We start from the raw sequence: 19,725 nt of genomic DNA on the forward strand, positions 1-19,725 counted from the left end.
TGGGATTACAGGCATGAGCCACCGCACCTCAGACACAAGAATTCAGGTATTATATGAAGGGAAGAGCTTTCGTCCGTCAAGGGCATATTTTCATTTTTTTTTCCTTCAGGAATAACCTGAAACTCCTATGTTGTCATTATTAGCAAATCAAAATTGTTGATCAGAATGACAGAAGCAGTGAGCTGACAAATACAGTCAAAAGAAAATAAATTTGGTAGCCATATCATATCTCTGCAGCCATCTTATGGCTGTATGTTCAGTTTCTATTATGAGTTTTGAACCACTAAAATAACAAAAATAGCTTAAGGACTTTCATTACTAACTCTGTGAACCCCAGGTAGGAAATACAATAAGAAGACAAAGCCAATTACTCTTTAAAAAGTAATTTTTTTGGAGAGACAGGGTCTCATACGTTGCATAGGCTGGTCTCAAACTCCTGGGCTCAAGTGATCCTCCTGCCTCAGCCTCCCAAGGTGCTGGGATTACAGCCATGAGCCACTACGCCTGCCCAGAAATTACTCTCCTGAGGGGTGTCTTCCAATCCTGGAGCTCCCCACACCCAAGGACATGAAGCAGGAACATCCATTCTGTAACAGACCTGCTAACTCAAGATGTATCACTGTTAAATTTTCAGGAATTTTGCAAGCCAAATCTTAACTGTTGGTGCTTGAAATTGGCCATAATGGGAGTATTTACACCATAGTAATCAGCATCTGCTATAAACCAGCACATCATGGCACATATTCACACCCTGTGCAGTAGCTTCCTCATGTGGTAGCCCACAGGCAGCTTAAACAGCATATTCTTAAACTGATGCTTCAAATCTTTGCTCATAGCAGATGAAATGTTCACAGGTAAAAGCACAATTATTCTCACAGGCTGACATTAAATTTTAAGCAGCAAGGCCAAGTGCGATGACTCATGCCCATAATCCCAGCTCTTTGGGAGGCCGAGGCAGGGAGGATCACTTAAGACTAAAAGTTCGGCCGGTAGCGGTGGCTCCCACCTGTAATCCCAGCACTTTGGGAGGCTGAGGTGGGCAGATCATGAGGTCAGGAGATCGAGACCATCCTGGCTAACACAGTGAAACCCCATCTCTACTAAAAATACAAAAAATTAGCCAGGTGTGGTGGCAGGCACCTGCAGTCCCAGCTACTCGGGAGGCTGAGGCAGGAGAATGGCATGAACTCAGGAGGTGGAGCTTGCAGTGAGCCGAGATCGTGCCACTGCACTCCAGCCTGAGTGAGACTCTGTCTTAAAAAAACAAACAAAAAAAAAACAAAAAAAACTAAAAGTTCGAGACCAGCCTGGGCAACAAAGTGAGACCCCATCTCTACAAAAAAAAAAAAAAAATTAGCTGGGCATGGTGGCATGTGCCTGTGGTCCCGGCACTCAGGAGGTTGACGTGGAAGGATCATTTGAGCCCAGGAGGTTGAGACTGCAGTGAGCCATAATCATGCCTGGGCAACAGCGCAAGACTCTGTCTCAAAAAGAGCAAAAAAAAAAAACCCAAGATTTTTTGCCTTATTCTGCAGGGAAATCAGGCAAACAAATACATGCTATATATGTCCAAAGAACAAGATTTCAAAGGCATTTTCTTGTCTAGTACTGAGGCATGCCTTGCACATAAAACACAGATCCCACTTGACTGGCTTGGGAATAAGCCAGCACTGTCCCACAACCAAGTACCTGCCCAGCTGCTGGTCGGGCTAACAGGGTCTCCCTCAGTGCCCTGTTCAGATTCTGAACGGAAGACAGTTCACTTGCAGCTCCATCTGTTGGTCTGGGCAAAAAGTCAGGCTGTTCTTCCTTGTCACTCTCCACCAGGGATGACCGGCAGGGTTCACTCAGGACTGCTTCAAATTTCTTCATGAATTTAAAGAGGGTCCTGTCCCCAGGTAATGACAGAGATAAGAAGAAAAAAACTGGATTAGCAAGTGAAGAAATATAAAAAATACATTATCATGCATCCATACATAATTTAATATCCTGTACCTTTTATATACAATGCTCTCCTTAAATATTAATAGTTATTTTATTTTTAAGAGAAAAAGTATGGCAGGTACTGTTATCCTCCTTTTCTAGAAGAGAAACTAAAGCCAGAAAGAATGGGATTGCTTTGCTCAAAGTATACAGCTAGTGGGTGGCAGAAGACTTGAGACATAGCCTGCTGTCTCAAGGCACACTAATCCTTACTGCAGGTAGGCTTTGCTTGGAGAAGAAGGGGGTGGTGTTGAAAGCAACATCAAAACAATCAAGGTGTTATTTTTTGAGAAGTTTAACACACTTAAGTTAGGTTATGGTAACTATGTTGTCTTGCTCCCTACCACACAAAATTCTATTCTATTTTGGTTGTCCCCAGTTTTAAAAGATGGATTACCTGTGTGTCTTTTCTACAGATTGCTTAATGGACCAGAAGCTGACATCATTCCACTTGGAAATCTTAACAAATTCCTGTAAGATAAATGATGTTCAAGAAATGACTTTATAAAGCTAGTGTCATTCTGTTTCTTTCTAGATTTCTGTTCAGCGAAGACCAGAGCCCACTCTATCCCAAACACAGGACTGTGTGTCAGTGAACAAGTAAAACAAGTCTAAAAAAGAAACCATGGGCCAGGCGCGGTGGCTCACACCTGTAATCCCAGCACTTTGGGAGGCCAAGGTGGGCGGAATCATGAGGTAAGGAGATTGAGACCATCTTGGCCAACATGGTGAAACCCCGTCTCTACTAAAAATAGAAAAAATAGCCGGGCTTGGTGGCTTGCACCTGTAGTCCCAGCTACTCAGGAAGCTGAGGCAGGAGAATTGCTTGAACCCAGGAGACAAAGGCTGCAGTGAGCTGAGATTGTGCCACTGCACTCCAGCCTAGGCAACAGAGTGAGACTGGGTCTCAAAAAACAAAAACAAAAACAACACATGTTTTGGTCTCAAACTGATTTAAAAAAAAAAAAAAAAAAAGAGTGCTGCTACAGTCACTAAGTCACCTGACATATACTCCAGCTTAGGAACCACCAAGTTAGTCATGTCCCTTGTACCATGGTTGGTTCCACAACCACTGAGAATATCAAAAAGAGAGGTCCCTCCTTCCCCCATGGTAATTCAGTAGTGTGTGGACCAATACAACATGGCATAGCTCTGAGGTGGGAGACAGGCCTGGGCAAAGCCAGGGGAGCACAAACAGATTTCTGTGGCAGTCCTCTGAGGAGGCTCTGACTGGCCACTCCACCAATCCCTCACACACTCTGCAGGTGACAAAAGAAGCCAATGCCACCGATGTACATATTGCCATCCTCCCTAGCAGTGGCAATGCTCACCTCTGTTCCCCTAGGTCCCTGCCTCAGTGTTAAATGGATAACATGGTTAACGAAAGAGAATTTGCTGATTTTGTCCTCCCAAGAGTGATCATGACAGCTGTTCATCTTACTTTAAGTTCTTTTTCTAGGGGGGAACGAAGTTCCACAATTTTGGCCTGGACCCGGTCAAAGAATTGCTTGTAATAATGGTACAAATTCCATAGAACACTGCAAAGTGAATCTGGAAGAAATGAAAAGGAAACAAAAACACCACACTTGCTGCATGTGCTACTGGGGCCAGCTGTGGCCTTCATATTTCAGTGATGACCCTTCCTCATTACTCTCTATGCCATGAGATTACAGTGAGTTTCACAGGTGCATTATTTAGGGATCCTGTCTGAGTTTAGCATTTCCCAGAGATGCAGGCTGTCAACACTCCCCTATTTTTCACTTCTGCTTATAACAGATGTTTTTTTGCACTTTTGTTCTTGAAGATGATGTACTCCTAGGTTCTTCCAAAATCACAATGTCAAATTCTTTCTGTGAATCTTATTGTAAAATCAGCAGAAACTGAGCTTTTTTTAAAAGATGGCATATTAAGCAGTTCACCTCAAATGCTCATTCATGTACAATCTATACTCATCTTGTAGTGAGACTTTTATCCCAGTTGCTGTGGTCAGGGAAAGTACTTGACAGCGGGCAGTTTAAGGTGCAGTTCCTTGATGGCTGGCAGTGCTCTCACTGGATGAAAGAAACTAATAATGGCCTGGATCAAGAAGCAGCTTAGCAGGACATTTACCGTGTCTAGACAGAGAGATGTGCTGCCTCAACATGCTAGGTCCTGAGATCTTCATCTGGCAATTTACCTCTGCCAGAGCTCACTAGTCAGTGCTAAACTTATAACCATCTGCACCTCACTTTGAATATTCTTCTCTATATCTAATGTGAATTGCATTAAACATAACTAAATGTGTCTTGTTTAAAACCTAGAGTGCAACAAGGCACCTGTCTCATGTAGAAAATTCAAAGCCTAACTCATTTTAGTCGTGCAATGTCAAAGCAAAGGAAAAAAAAAATCCTCACCCTTTCCTTCAACCTGTGGCATCAGCAAGACATGACAATGGAAAACCAGTAACATCTGAAGTCGCACATGGAACTCTCCCAGCGAGGATCCTTCAATAAATGCTTGTAACGTGCTGACCAGCAACATCAAGGTCATCTGTTTGTCATCTTTAAAAATTCAAAGAGAAAAATATATATGTTCCTTCGACCATGACTCCCTATTCCTAACATGCACGCAATCTATTTGGGATACTATGGATGGCCAAGAGGTAGACATCACAATGTGAAGCTCTCAAGCAAGGACCATGGCCAAATTCTAAGCTGATTTAAAAGTAACAGGCCGGTGTGATGGCTCACACCTGTAATCCCAGCACTCCGGGAGGCCAAGGTGGGCAGATCATTTGAGGTCAGGAGTTCAAAACCAGCCTGGCCAACATGGTGAAACCTCGTGTCTACTAAAAATACAAAAATTAGCCAGGCATGGTGGTGGGCACCGGTAATCCCAGCTACTCAGAAGGCTGAAGTAGGAGAGTCACTTGAGCCTGGGAGGCGGAGGCTGCAGGGAGCTGAGATCGTACCACTGTACTCCAGCCTGGGCAACAGAGAAAGACTGTCTCAAAAAATAAATAAATAAAAATAAATAAATAAATAAATAAATAAATAAATAAATAAATAAAAGTAGCAGCTGCACATACAGCAGGTGTTAAGTGCACTCACAGCAAATTATGAAAATGAATTATAAGGTGCTTGTCACAAGTATAAAATAAAAGACTGTTCATTCAAGCATGTTGGCTACTACGTACCAAAAAGTCAGCTTTCAGTTTGACTTCTATCATGGACATAGAGAAGAAGGAAACCTTATCATACGACTGGTTCTCTAGACTTTTGGAGAAGACATTTAAACCTCTCAGACTTTTGTTATTATTCTCTCAGTTAGATAAGCGTGATTTACAGTTTTCTTGGCTGACCTCTCAGAAATGTCATGAAGTCAAATGGGAGGCATTCCCATGAAAGTCGTGTAGCGGGAGAAGCGGGAGCAGGAAAATCCTACACTTTGCAGCACTCCATTTAGCCGGGAAGCTCTAAGTGGGCAGGAAATGTACTGCTAGGCATTACCTTCCTGTTCTTCTGTTTGTTCCTGCATGTGCTTCTCAAGCATCTGATAGATGGAGAACCAGTGCTTGGTGGATTTCTCAGTGTGGCGCTTCATAGTATTATCCAAACTCATGGACCAGCAGCTGAAATGAGAAGAAGCCAAGGAGGCATTTAGGGAAACCCATTTGAAATATCTGAAACCAGAGATGCAGAAGCTACATGCTCACTATTCTCTCCTCCCAAATGGAGATGGAGGAGCCACCTGGTTTCCTCCCTCAAGAATATATGCTGTTGTCTGGACTGTATTCAGGTCATTTTAATACCCTACTTTTAACTCTGTGATTAATAACTGAAAAGCACATTCTGTAGCTGTAATACAATATAAATCCTAAAGAAATTTAAACTACCAAAAGACAAAAGCCCTTACAACCTAAGTTTAGGAGAGGGAAGGAGAGTCACTTACTTCAGCTCCAGTTTACGCCACCGAATGATCATCTGACTGATCGAATCAAGATGTTTCCGCAAAGACAAAGCTCGACTTGCATTTTCCTCCCAATCCTAAAGAAACAAAGATAAAATTTACTACAGACATTATTCAATGCCATAATCACCTCCTCCCTCAAGAACATCTTGAACTTTGCTTGAGTGAAGACTACTGGGCCCTTAAACAACTTGCACCAATTGTAGGAATGAATTTACAGTGTATCCAGCTTCAAGTTCTTTCTGTTCACATGACAGAACTCCACCAGAGCCAAGTTTAGAGGCTGGCAAAAAAGCACAGTGTTTATAGACTGGAGCCCGAATTCGTGCTCTTTGCTGTCTGACCTAGAACAAAGATATGTGGCCCTTTTCTGTCCAATGGGGAGGCAACAGCTAACTTAGAGGCCATGAGGGCATTGAGGGGAACCGTGTTATGTGGGCACTCAGTTGGACTGAAGGCCCACCTGGAAGGCTGGGAGGAGTGCAACCTCATTACCGGTAGATACTGCATCCCACTGGATAAAAGGCAAGGCAGCTAGCCCTCACCACAGGGGCAACAGCCTCACTTGCAATGATCTCACCCCATGCCATAAAAACCAAGGATGTTTATCTTTTTCCAGCCCAAACTATAATTTTCTGTCTAACAACAAAGGTGCCACAAGATGTATCTTTTGCCAACTGACCACCAACTAAAATGAGGAAGAGAGGGATTAGCTCACCTGTGCCTTTGCCAGAAGGATCTCTAAGCCATTCAGGAACTTTGAGATGGGACTGGAAAGTGGGAAACTACGAATTCTGTCCATTATAACCAGGAGCTGCAGAAATAAAGATTTGGGTAATACTCAGCAGGAATACCAGTGATCCTAAGTCACAGGGTACTGAAGAGAGTCCTGACCAGAAGTTTCCCCCCAGTTCTCTACTTTTAAAACACCTCTGAAAAAAAAACAGAGCAACATGGCAGCATTTTATTATGTGGTCAGCAACTCCTGACCAACAAATAAAATTAACAGAATCCCCAATCATTTATACAAGAGAAATACAAAACTGGTGTGTTCATCCTGCAGTTAATAAGTAGCATCTCATTGAACTGCAGTTCTTTAAGCCTTTGTTTATATGTATACATGTGCAAGTGGGTGCCCCCAGGGATAATGGTAAGGCTGCATCCTCATTGCAGATTCAGTACTGTGAGCATTCCTTCCTCAACAGCTGCCCTACCTGTTCAAGCGCTGGGTGTTCTGGCCAGTCCTGCAGCAAGTGACTGACAGCCTCTGAGAAACCTTGAAGCACAGGTTGACACCGCCGTGCTTCTGGAACATTGGGATGCTGGTAGAAGTCATAGGGCCCATCAGGTTTCACCATCAGGTCCGAGGGTGCCTCCCCAAAAAGAGTGTTATGGGAGAGGGTACAGGCCAAAAGTTGGCTGCCCAAGAGTCGGTCATTCAGTTCAACTCCTGTGAAGTTAACATCATGGTAAAGTCAGTGAATTCAGTAAGTTGATCTATCAACATGTCAAAAAGATGTCAGCAACAGGGCCAGGTGCAGTGGCTCATGTCTGTAATCCCAGCACTTTGGGAAGCCGAGGCAGGCAGACTGCTTGAGGCCAGGAGTTTGAGACCATCCTGGCCAACATGGTGAAACCTCATTTCTACTAAAAATACAAACACTAGCCAGACATGCATGTGCCTGTAATCCCAGCTTCTTGCCGGCCTGAGGCACAAGAATTGCTTGAATCTGGGAGGCAGAGGTTGCAGTGAGCTGAGATCATGCCACTGCACTCCAGCCTGAGAAACAGAGCAAGACTCTGTCTCAAAAAAAAAGAAAAAAAAAAAAAAAAAGAAGGAAAAGAAACATCAGCAACAATGAACTAATTGGGACTAATGAATGCTATTCTCCCCCAAAGCAATATTGGCCTAGAGAAATGTAATCCTAATACTATAGTAGCAACCTAATACTATAGTAGCAACCTAAAGCTCTCAAGTTTCTGGAATGTGCAGAGGAAGTCAGAAACTGCCTAGGTATAAACAAATGGTGTAGGGGTTAACTCAGTGCATCCAAATTCTCAGTTTTTATACCTATTCTAGGTAAACAGAAAGGAAACTTACAGCCTCCTTCCTACTTCTATGAAATAATGCCAAGAAATCATGTAGGAAATTGCAATGAACCAACTATTAAACCATATTCCACAAGATTGGTTGCTCCCAGGTATATAGTATTTCATTTGAAAAGCACTAAGGCTATTTGACAGCAGAAATAATGCTAAGGAAAAAAAACACATACACATACACATTTAAATTAAGTCCTTATCCTTATTTTCTTAATCCCTCACCCCAGAGGATCCAAACAATAAAAATCCATCTTTTTCTTGGCCTATTTGTACACTGATGAAAATCCATCTTATTACAGAATCCTAAATCAATTTTCTTGAATCAGCTTCAGTTTTTTAAGCCAAGGAAACTCCAATAAGGAATTATGCGAAAACAGGAAATTCATGAGTGTGATTGTTACAGAATAGCAACAGTATCTATTTGCATTTGCTTTCATTTCCCAGAGGCATAACAAAAGTAAACTACCATACCCATCAGGGGGTAGAAGTGTGTCACAAGCGATGCCCCAGTCTGATAGCAAGACAGAAACAGGCTGAGGTAATGCTTTGCTTCATGTGGCGGCAGAGTCTGTTGATACCAGAGGGATCGAGCAAAGTTGAGACACAATTGCTGGTGTATCAGCATTACTGCCTGCATTGAATTCTGGGAGAGGAGAGCTGGGTTTGTGGCTGCTTCCTCTTCTTGCCCATCTGAAGTTCCTTTGTTCTCCTCCAACGTTGGCTGTACCAAAATATCTGCAAAGTCCTATAAATAGCATTAGAGCAATTGAACTTTTAAAAATCAAAATCTACTTCTAATCAGACTAAAAGGAAGAAAGAAAGCATAAGAATGATTGAAAAAATGAAATAGGACTAATATATGTATTAAAATATATTTTAAAAGACTACAGGCTGGGCACAGTGGCTCACACCTGTAATCCCTGTGCTTTGGGAGGCCGAGAAGGGAGGATCACTTGAGGTCAGGAGTTTGAGACACCCTGGGCGACATAGTGAGACCCTGTCTCTGTAAAAAATATAAAAACTGGCAGGGTGTGGTAGCATGCATATGCAGTCATAGCTACTTGGGAGGATTGTTTGAGCCCAGGAGTTTGAGGCTGCAGTGAGCTATGATTGCGCCACTGCACTCCAGCCTCGGTGATAGAGCAAGAACCAGTCTCTAAAATACATACATACAGAGAGAGAGATAAAGAGGAAGAGAGAAAGCCATCAGAGGGAATGTATATGGCATCAAGGGAATTCATTCCAGAACAAACCCTGCCACCACTGCCCTACCTTTTCATGCAGGGGGAACTGTTTTCTGAACTCCTGTTCTTCCTCCTCCTCGTCACTCAGGGCTGTCCTAGAGTTCCTGCTCCTGTATCTATACAGGCTACTTTCCTGCTCAGCCTTCTCTTGGGCTATGCGTTCCTGCTCATCCCACTCATTGATGATTTCCTGAAAGTCATACAGACAGAAAGAAGCTGAGCTTTCTTTGCTGAGGCATTCACAAAGGCAAGATTTGCTATTAATTTCTCATGAAAATGAAAGTATCATGATTCAAAAACAAATAAAAGCCAACATCCAAGAAACTAAATTCCATGGAATAAAGAGCAAATGGGTTTTGTTTTCCAAGTGTGTAGCCTCAGCAACCAGTTTCCTAAATCCCCTCTGCTGTGTCACTGTAATTTTGAAGGTGTAAAACTTGCCACAGTACAGCTAATGGGAACTTCCTGTCAAGAGGTAAAGGTGCTTTGTAACAAGGACAGACTCAGGGTTGGCCGTGAGAGGGTTGTGGTTCAGACAACACTTGGGTGGCACCCCAAGTGGCCAAGGGGTTCAGAAAAGAAACACTTAGACTAGGGACTGGGTGGTCAAAGGGCACGAATCAGGCAAAACTGGAATGCGTCTTACCAGACACTTCTGAAATTCCCTACCACTTCTAAGATTTTAGATCTTTAAACTGGCAAAAATTGTAAATTAAAGAACCATCCAGTACTGCTGAGGTTGAGGAAATAAGCACCCACCATCTAGGAAGGTAATTTGCATGTAAAGCCTAAGAAGTATGTTTAATCTTTGTCCCAGCAATCCTGATCTCAAATTTGTATCCAAATATATAGCTGTGAGACTATTTACTGTGGCATTGGGTTGGTTTTTTTTCTTGTTTTGTTTTGTTTGGCAAAATAGTAAAAAGTATATACAAATGTAAATGTTCAATGATAGGAAAATAGTTAAATTACTTGTGTCATAAACATATAATAGAATACTTGGCAGTCACTAAATATGAAGCAGATGAAGAATACAGAATAACAGGAAAATAATCATTATACATGAAGTGTTTAAAAGCAAATAGAGTTATCAAATAGAATAAACTTTACTAGTGGTTTGTTGTACATTTTGTAGCAATTTAAGGACATGTCACACGGGCCCTGGGGGGGATTAGAATCTACCTTAACCGGAGCAACTCTTTTTTTCTGTTAACTATGCTAAGATTTGTATTTTTTAAAATCTGCTGCTACTAAAAAAAAAATTTGTAAGCCACTGGGACAAATTTTTAATAATTTGGAGTGTCACAGACATACAGCTACAGATAAATATTAATATATATACACACACAAGCAAGCCTGGAATGGGATACCTGGTATGTTAGCAGCGTTTACACAGCTTTAAGTGCTAGGATCATTAGCAATTTTAGTATTCTCTTAATTGCATACAATGAGAGCAAATTACTTTTATTAATAAGGGAACATCTTAATGCAAGTTGACATAAGTACCTGGCAAAATTACCATAAAGTCAAAAGACAACTGACAAACTGGGAGAAAACACGTGTAGTGTATAATAAAGGGCGCTCTCATTTTTTTTTTTTTAATCTCTTAAAAACTGAGAGGCAAAGGTCCCCAAACATGATAGTTAAATAGGGAAAAGGAAGGAACAGAAAACAAAATGCCCACGCCCCAACGACACTGTGTATCTACTAGGCATGCTAATATCCTGCAGGCCGCCCTGCTGTGAACCTGGCTCTCTGCAGGAGGAAGGGCAGGGCAGGCCTCCCAGAGATGGCTCACCTGACACACATGTCTGAAGAGCTGCAGGGCCCTCTGGTCCAACTCTCCCTTGCATAACACATGAGAGCGCAGGTAAAGGAGAGCATTCATCAGCAGCTGCTCCCGAGTGGGACAGGCTTTCTGGCCCTTGCCTTCCAGCTCCTTTCCTCCTGAGCGCTTGAGGATTAGCTTCCCAAGGCCTCGTAGAACCTCCTCAGACTTCACTGAGCACAAAGTGTCTGCATGAGCATAGTAAGTGGGGAAGGTGGGGCCCACCGATGGGAAAGCCAGCAAGGCTGTGGCCAGAGTCCCCAGCCCGTCTGCACCAACCATACTGCTGTGGAGTGAGGTGTGGAGCTCAGAGGCCACCAGCCTCATGCCATGTTGTAACTGCAATATGGATGCCTGCAGTGGGCTCACAGCATCTGGATAGAAGGTGTACTCCTCTGCCAGCCGCTTCCGGAACTGGTGGTGTGACTGCTGCCAAGAGGCCTCCTCCTTTAGAAGGCTCTGGGCTACTTGGGCAGACCGTGGCCCATCCATGTGGAGGGCCTGCAGGAGCCGTGTGAGCAGATCCTGAACAGCAGGGGCCTTGGCGATGCTGGTGACGTAGTGGTGGATCTCCTGAACCAGGGACTCGTAGGCAGGCAGCTGGGGTCTAAAGGCCTGTTTCTTCAACAGGCGACAGGTTAAATTATCCAGCCGATCCATCCTTTGGCGAAGCGTCCTAAAGGGAAATTAACACAATATGCCAATTATGTCAGAAAAAGAGCAGCAAATCTAGATTGGATCCTCAGCTAGGAAAACAGAAGGAAGAAATATCAGCTGCTGTGAAATATTTCCAATATTATCTCAGTCGTGATAATACTGACAATTAGTTAATGAAAATGGATAACATTTACACAGCAGTTACTGTGTCATGTATGTTGCTGGTGCTCAGATGCATATCTTACTGAAGCCTCATCATGACTCACTGGAGTAGATAACTACAATTACCCTTCTTATGCTGATATGGACACTGAGATGTAAGCCATTAAGTGATCTACCCAATGTCTAAAACCAAAGGTCAGGAGTAGGACTGGAACTCAGAACCTACTACACTATACAGGCTGAGCATCCCAAATCCAAATATCAAAATGCTCCCAACTTCTTGACTGCCAGCCAATATGACACTTAAAGAAAATGCTCATTAAAGTATTTTGGATTCCAGATTTTCAGATCTGGGATGCTCAACTGGTATAAATATTCCAAAATTTGAAGAAAAAAACAAACCCCAAATCCAAAACACTTCTGGTCCCAGGCATTTTGGATAAGGGATCCCCAACCTGTACCGTATTTCCTAGTAACAGACCTACAGCCAAGAATAGCAGAGAAATATAGTGCATACTATCACACCCCACTTCTTCTATGCTGAGACTAAGTTTTGGCTTCAAACATCTTGGCCCTATGTGAACACACACCTTGAATAGCCCCCCTCTCCTCCTTTCACAAGGCATATTATTTTTCCTGACTATAAACAAGGCTTTGGCATCTAATTGCTAATGTAGTTTAGAGGTGTATATTATCACTTCTACTCACACCATAACTACATTACATCAAAAGGAGAGTCAGTAATCTCCAAAACAAATAATCAGTCTACTGTGTTACCTGACGTGAGGATGAGAGTAGCTGACAACGACTTCATCTTCCAGGTCTCTTCCAGTCTGCAGCTGGGATGACAGGTTCCGGGTCTTCCATTCACACTGCAGTTGGTGTAACTAATGGAAAAGAGAGAAGTTAGTCCACTGTGTCCCAGCTATGACCATGCACATGAGGACAATGTCCTGGGACACATAGAAGAACAAGATGGAAGGAATCTGGGTTCCTGAATGACCCAAGGAGAGGTGGCTCTGCTCCTTTAATCTACACCACTCACATCAGAGCTGTGAGGGGAAAGAAACGATCTTATTTATACCACTGAATTTTTTAGTCTCTCTGCTATAGGAGCTTAGCCTTCACTCCAACTAATATAATTTTCCTTCTTCAAAATATATACTAACATACCATTATCTTAATGTATTTAGTTCCTGAACTTGGTTCAAAACTTCAAATAGCAAGGGATACCACATTACCTAAATCAACTTGATTCTTTTTTAAGACAAGGTCTCAGCTCTGTAGCCTGGCTGGAGTGCAGTGGTGCAGTCATGGCTCACCACAGCCTTGACCTCCCAGGCTCAAGTGATCCTCCTGCTTCAGCCTCGTGAGTAGCTGGTACTATAAGCACATGCCACCACACCCAGCTTTTTTTTTTTTTCCTTTTTTTGTAGAGACAGGAATCTTACTATGTGGTGGCCCAGGTTAGTCTCAAACTCCTAGGCTCAACTGCTCCTCCCACTTCAGCCCCGCAAAGTGCTGAGATTACAGGGTGAGGCCACCACACCCAGCGTCTACTTGATTCTTGAGTTTTAGATGGCAAGCACCAATAAGTTAAAAATTCCTAAGACATAGGGATACTATATTGTATCTAAAGAAATATCCAAATCCAGGCTGGCCATGGTAGTTCACACCTATAATCCCAGCACTTTGGGAGGCCAAGGCGGGTGGATCACTTGAGGTCAGGATTCAAGACCAGCCTGGCCAAGATGGTGAAACCCCGTCTCTACTAAAAATACAAAAATTAGCCAGGCATGGTGGCAGGTTCCTGTAATCCCAGCTACTCGGGAGGCTGAGGCAGAGAATTGCTTGAACCCAGGAGGCAGAGGTTGCAGTGAGCCGAGATCGTGCCACTGCACTCCTGCCTGGACAACAAAGCGAGGCTCCGTCTCAAAAACAAACAAACAAAAACCCAAATATCCAAAACTAAGCTCAGGTAGACAGAGTCCAGAGACAGTGAGAGATACCAGTATTTCTGACAATGGCTCGGGTTTTCTACCTGCCCTCTGCCCATTGCACCTATTGGCAGAGACCTCAGAACCTTAGGAAGGGCTCCTCCCAGAGTGTGAGTATAGTCAGGAGAACTCTCAAAGGGGAAAATACAGTCTCTAAAACAGACTTCTGGGAAGTCACAAGGCAACTTATGCAATATCATGCTTGTGATGATCTGAGCACCCAAAAGGGAATAAAAGGAGTAATACAATAAGCAAACCCAGCACGTCAGGGAAGGAGCCCATGCTCCAAACTCTTGCCTCCCATACCTCTTCCTTGGCGTAATTGAGCTTGTACTCCCTCTTCACCGCAGGGTCAAAGCGTGCCTGGGGAAGCCATGTCTGAATCTGGAGCAAGCCGAGGCTCACCCAGAGGCTCCCACGCTGGGCTGGCTCAGGCAGGCTCCTCTTACTCTCCCCTTCACCAAATAAGTGGTGCAGGGAGGTGAGCAATTGGCAGAGCAGTTCCTTGGGCAGCACCTCCTGACCAGCCATGTCCCCAAGTGTCTGGCCCACATGCTGGAAGGCCTGGCTGCTCCCAAACAGCAGCTGGTCACAGTTCTGCATGTACTCCTGCCGCTGGGACTCTGGGAGCAGCTCTGCTAGGCCTGCCAGGTGCCGGAACAGCACCTGCCCCTGGAGCTGGGAATCCGTGCGTCTGTGGGGACAAAAAGAAAGCACTGAAAGGTTTGTACTGTATCAAAAAGCATTCCTTTTCATACACTCTAATTCTCTCAAGAAATGATAACCACAGAATGCAGCATCAATATGTGGAGGTGAATTTCTGTTTTCACATGGTCTTATTTGGTTTACTAAGTTCACCCTCTTGATCACAATATGCTTAAAACTGACAGAGGAACCAGCCAGCTCATGGTAGCCTGAAAACATGCTGATTCAGGCAGAAAATACCCTCACTTCAAAGACCAGAACTAGCCACTACAGAAGGAAGTTCTCACTGGGTCTCTGCTCCATGCTGTGGAGAAAAGACAGGAACTTTACAGTCTGCTTCCAGGGCAAGGGAATACCTGAATTCTGCTACTGAAGAGATAGCCATGTTAGTCCAAAGCATCGAACTGATGTCCTGGAGCTGCTGAGTTCTCTCAACCCACTCTCCTAGGGTCACGTGAGAGGAGGAAAGGATGGGGAGGCCACTCACATCCCAGGGACTTGCTCTCCAGCTGCTGGTTAAGACTTCAAAGCAGCACTTAGAGAATATGGGTCTATTGAGATTGCCAGGGCCCTAAAGGACAAGAGAAGAGTCAATAACTTTTAGAAATTAAGACTATTTCCAGAAGCAGCATTAGGGAACCTGAGAGGAAAGAAACAGACAGTTCAGGTTGCTTGGAACAGGTAAGCATCACTCAGAGACTGGACTAGAAGGACAGAAAAGGTAAGTATACCTTAAATGAAAGTGGACTCCATGCTCTAGGAAATGAGCAATGGATGCTTTAGTAATGCATGAGGAAAAGCCTGCAAACCTGGGAATCAGGGAGCACATTCTTGCAGAAGGGAAAGAGACACACTGCAGGAGGATGAGAGCCAACTCAGGGTGCAAGGAAAGGAGTGAGAGACAGATGTAAGAGCCAGGGACAAAATTTGCCATGTCTGTGCTCCTTAGACTGTTAGATGGGACACAGTAATGGCTGTCCACAGCAAAGGGTTGTCAAAGGGTGACAGCCAAATGTGTGTGATAGTCAACTCTGTATAATGCCATACAACCCTCAGGGATCCAAAGGTTATCACTAAAGGCTTTGAGGGGTGTTTTACAATAAATCCATTTTGATAGTGCAAAAGAATGGAATAGAGTTCAGGTAAATCCAAAAACATTTGGGGCAATAAGGCATTTCACATGAGAGTGGAAAGGAGGAATTAGTCAAAATGATGTTATTACATCGCTTTTGGATCTGTTTGTATAAAAGAAAAAATTTGCATCCCCATAAAACAACATATACAGATGAAATAGATTTGAACATAAAATAAAAATATAGGAGAAAATAATGGAAAATAGTTTTGAACTCCTGAGGTGATGAAGGAAGACATTTTTTAAAAGCATGACACTAAACTCAATAAGTAGAAGGGACTGGCATATTTGGAGGGAAAAAATTATAAAACTTGTGACATATAAGAAAACAAAATTGAGAGATGACAGAAAACTAGAAATATACTTCCAACTCATATTGGGCAAAGGCTTAATATCCATAATATATAAAAAGATCTTCAATAATAAACTGATGCTGAACAACCCTTTTTTTTTTTTTTTTTTTTTTTTTTTTGGAGACAGGGTCTCACTGTGTCACCCAGACTGGAGTACAATGGCGCAATCTTGGCTCACTACAAACTCCGCCTCCCAGGCCCAAGCGATTCTCCTGACTCAGCCTCCCAAGAAGCCAGGATTCAGGCGCACACCACTATTGCCCAGCTAATTTTTGTATTTTTGGTAGAGACAGGGTTTCACCACGTTGGCCAGGCTGGTCTTGAACTCCTGACCTCAAATGATCCACCCGCCTCAGCCTCCCAAAGTGCTGGGATTACAGGCGTGAGCTACAGTGCCTGACCAACACAATTTTTTTTTTAAAAAAGCACAACTATGACTCGAAAATTCAGAGAAGAACTAAAGGGGATCAGTAAACGTGAAAATATGTTCAATCTTCACACTTATCAAAGAAGTGCAAATGAGTTCTTTTTAACTATATGACAGAAACAATTGGAAATGTTTATAACACCTAGTGTAGCAAGCAGATGAACAGGTCCTCATCTCTATGTTAAAGGAAACTAAACCTCACTGTGGTCATCTAAGACTTCAGGACTTCCCTCTTCACTGGCTCTTCACATCTTTAAAAAAGTGAAAAGCAAAAACCACATCTCCAGTCTGGCAATAACCGTAATTTTGTTTTTAATGTGTACACACTGTGACCAAGGATTCAATTCTAATTCTAACAACTTATGCATAGAAATGCTCCAACAAGCGGACAAAGATGTATACTAGGATAGTCAATGTGGCATGCTTATTATAGGAAGAGGGAGAAAATGTAAGAAACTTCAACACTTTATCAGTAAGAAAGTGATTAAAATAAATTCAAGCACATTGATACAATGGAGTAACTTTTAAAAATAAGCTGGAATGACATACACATTTCTGTTACATATATATGTACTTATTTTTGTTTACATATGTATTTAATATAAAAATATATGTAAACAGAAGGATATAGAACAGAGTGGATATTTCTAATGAATTCTGTATTATATATACATACATCTGCACTGTTTAAATGTTTTATAGTGGGAAAAATGTTTTAATTAGAAAAAATACACTTTTTCAATAAAACCTTTTTTGACTTATCTCAAAATTTCACAAATTAACATGGTATACTTTTACTGACAGTACACTTATTTAACATTCTGCAGAAAATAAAGTGTTGCAATCACCTGTTTAGTCACTACTGTATGCTAGGAATAAATGTTTATTGATAGATCCATTCAGAAACTCTTTTGCCACTACCAAACATTTTTTATAATTTTAGACCAACAAACCTTCAATGTGGAGTCCAAAACGGACTTGGGTGCCTCCCTCTGCTGCATACCAGGCAAAGGGTTCCACATTAGCCAGTACTCTGGATTTGTGGTCACAGTACTGCTCCAGAAAGACATAAACATGGAATTAAATAACTCGGACCACAAAGATGTAATTTCTTCAGGAGACACCTAGAAATAAAGGAATAATTAGGTAAGAGAATATCTGAGAAAGACTCCATAAATTATTAGGTCTTCTTTCTTCTAAGACCCATCTAAAACTATCATAAGTTTAAAGGTATTAATCCAAATTTTTCCATTTCTCCACCACCCCTGTCAACTTGGTCAAGGAATGTGACATGTTTACAGTTTTATTTAAAGCTGTACTAATGAAATTCTGTTAACCGGAGTGTACCAGTATTCATATTCAATTTATTAGAGAGGAAAAGTACAAAAAAGTATAAAAAACTCTCACAATATATTTTTAAGCAATTGGGAAATTTTAAGCAGCAAATATTTTCATCTCATTTAATTGGAAACCAAATGAATACTCCTGTGATAAGAGTTGTAATATACCCTCATAATTACTACAAAAGAATATTTAAAATTCCTCCCTTTAAGACACAATTCAAAAAAACCTGAGGTTTCCGATATGGAATTTTGAGAATAAATAAAATGTTTTCCAACCAGTCTGTCACAGAAAATCTAATCAACTCATAGTGTAAAGGAGGCTTATGTCTTGTTGTGATTTTTACCGTCTTATGACGCAGCAAGGACCACAGATCTCGAAGCTCTTGAGGTGTAACAGGTGTGTGATAAAGACAAAATGAGATGAGATGACTTATCTCCTCATTTATCTGGGGTTGTTGATTTTTGCTGAATCTGTTCCAAAAATAAAGAGGGAGAGGGTGGGGTATGGACTATCAATGAACTACTGGAAAGCTGCTACATTAGGGAAAGTGTAACATAAAACTTACAGTACATTTATCTAAAAATGAACAACTCTGATAAAATTCCCAGTGACTTTTAAAGTAGAGTCAAAACTAGTAAAAAAAAAAAAAAACCTTCATAAATTTTGGCTTTCCGAAGTGGCAAATCACTTCTCTCTGCTTCAGTAACCATCCCCATCAAGTCTGTGGTTTGTTTATGGGTATAGGATACACAGAATAATCAAGAAAAAAAGTTCCCGCAAGGAAAACAACTGAAAGCATAGTTTACCTTCTGAGACAAGCTTGTGCCATAAAATCAGCTGTCACTTTGTACTGCCAAAGCATAGCCAGGTACTCCATTGCAGGCCACAATTGAACACTCCTGGTGAGGTGGATTATGGAGGTCAAGTCTGGATGGGACAGGGAGGAAGCTTCATCATGCTTTTTCTCCAGAAAACCAAGTGAGAGTCCTTTGGCTTTGAGTTCTAAACACTGAGCATGCACAAAATTCTTCAATTCATCTGGACAAAAAGACAAATGTTGTATTAGAGCACAGTGGTTAAGAGTACAGCCTCTAGATTCTCAACAACCTGCTATGTGACTGCAAGCTTAACTTGAGCTAACCGGAGTTAAGCTCCTTAACCTGAGCTTTGAGATTCTCATCTGTGAAATGATATTAATACCCACACGATTCTGATGGAATTAAAAATATATGTGAAGTTTAGCCCTATGCCTGACACTTATATAAAGGTATACATATTCTACCCTCACATCACCCAGAAAAGAGAAATCTAAGGGAAAACTTATTAACTACCAGCAAGAGGATATTTTCAGAGCATCTGTCAGCTAGCCAAGTGCTAGAATATTTTACCTAGGTTGACATCTTCCAAAATATTTGCTCTGAGGATCAATCCCCAGGCTTGCAGGAGACTTTTCTTTAATGTCCATTGAGAAGCAACCACTTGGAGACGGTTAATGTCTTCCTGCCATCCACTCTCCCCAAGGGCAGACATCTGCTCCCTGATGGCAAGGACCTTGTTAAGGACCTTCAGTTGTGAAAAACACTCCACCACCAGCTTGTCCTGAAACAACAACACCCACAAGAGCATACTATAGAGCACAAATGTGGTTTTCTTTAGTAGCCTATACAGGTCTCAGAATAAATTTATGATATACTCCCAATGTTTCCAGAAAACAAAGGACTTGTTTATTCCTGTTGCTGTCAAGAGATTTTACAGTGGTAATAAAGTTAACTCTCTACCCAGCCTTAACGGTCTCAGCAATAAGTAAGATGATAATATGTAGCAAATTACTACACAGGATTC

General features: G+C 42.1%; 1 protein-coding gene and 1 long non-coding RNA gene across 6 annotated transcripts in view; one reads left to right on the forward strand and one right to left on the reverse strand.

The window, feature by feature from the left end:
* Positions 1 to 17,084, forward strand: part of LOC112133832 (uncharacterized) — a 60,630-nt gene extending 43,546 nt beyond the window's left edge. Inside the window, exons 4-5 of the long non-coding RNA XR_008526282.2 lie at positions 2,519 to 2,679; positions 16,240 to 17,084. This is a non-coding gene — a long non-coding RNA (uncharacterized LOC112133832). The remainder of the gene's footprint in view (positions 1 to 2,518; positions 2,680 to 16,239) is intronic.
* The window catches only part of MDN1 (midasin AAA ATPase 1), a 187,150-nt gene that overhangs the window by 38,838 nt on the left and 128,587 nt on the right, over positions 1 to 19,725 (reverse strand). For all 5 annotated transcript variants that reach the window (XM_054557862.2, XM_054557860.2, XM_054557859.2 and 2 more), the window contains exons 56-73: positions 19,272 to 19,482; positions 18,690 to 18,921; positions 18,227 to 18,353; positions 17,493 to 17,663; positions 14,984 to 15,198; positions 14,229 to 14,616; positions 12,703 to 12,812; positions 11,077 to 11,782; positions 9,307 to 9,468; positions 8,506 to 8,779; positions 7,146 to 7,381; positions 6,650 to 6,745; positions 5,914 to 6,008; positions 5,472 to 5,593; positions 4,377 to 4,523; positions 3,425 to 3,534; positions 2,381 to 2,454; positions 1,690 to 1,888 (exon numbers count right to left, since the gene is read on the reverse strand). In XM_054557862.2, the coding sequence (XP_054413837.2) occupies positions 1,690 to 1,888; positions 2,381 to 2,454; positions 3,425 to 3,534; positions 4,377 to 4,523; positions 5,472 to 5,593; positions 5,914 to 6,008; positions 6,650 to 6,745; positions 7,146 to 7,381; positions 8,506 to 8,779; positions 9,307 to 9,468; positions 11,077 to 11,782; positions 12,703 to 12,812; positions 14,229 to 14,616; positions 14,984 to 15,198; positions 17,493 to 17,663; positions 18,227 to 18,353; positions 18,690 to 18,921; positions 19,272 to 19,482 (3,675 nt within the window). The remainder of the gene's footprint in view (positions 1 to 1,689; positions 1,889 to 2,380; positions 2,455 to 3,424; positions 3,535 to 4,376; positions 4,524 to 5,471; positions 5,594 to 5,913; positions 6,009 to 6,649; positions 6,746 to 7,145; positions 7,382 to 8,505; positions 8,780 to 9,306; positions 9,469 to 11,076; positions 11,783 to 12,702; positions 12,813 to 14,228; positions 14,617 to 14,983; positions 15,199 to 17,492; positions 17,664 to 18,226; positions 18,354 to 18,689; positions 18,922 to 19,271; positions 19,483 to 19,725) is intronic.

The sequence above is a fragment of the Pongo abelii genome, chromosome 5 (assembly GCF_028885655.2).
Source record: "Pongo abelii isolate AG06213 chromosome 5, NHGRI_mPonAbe1-v2.0_pri, whole genome shotgun sequence".
Taxonomy (NCBI): Eukaryota; Metazoa; Chordata; class Mammalia; order Primates; family Hominidae; genus Pongo; species Pongo abelii.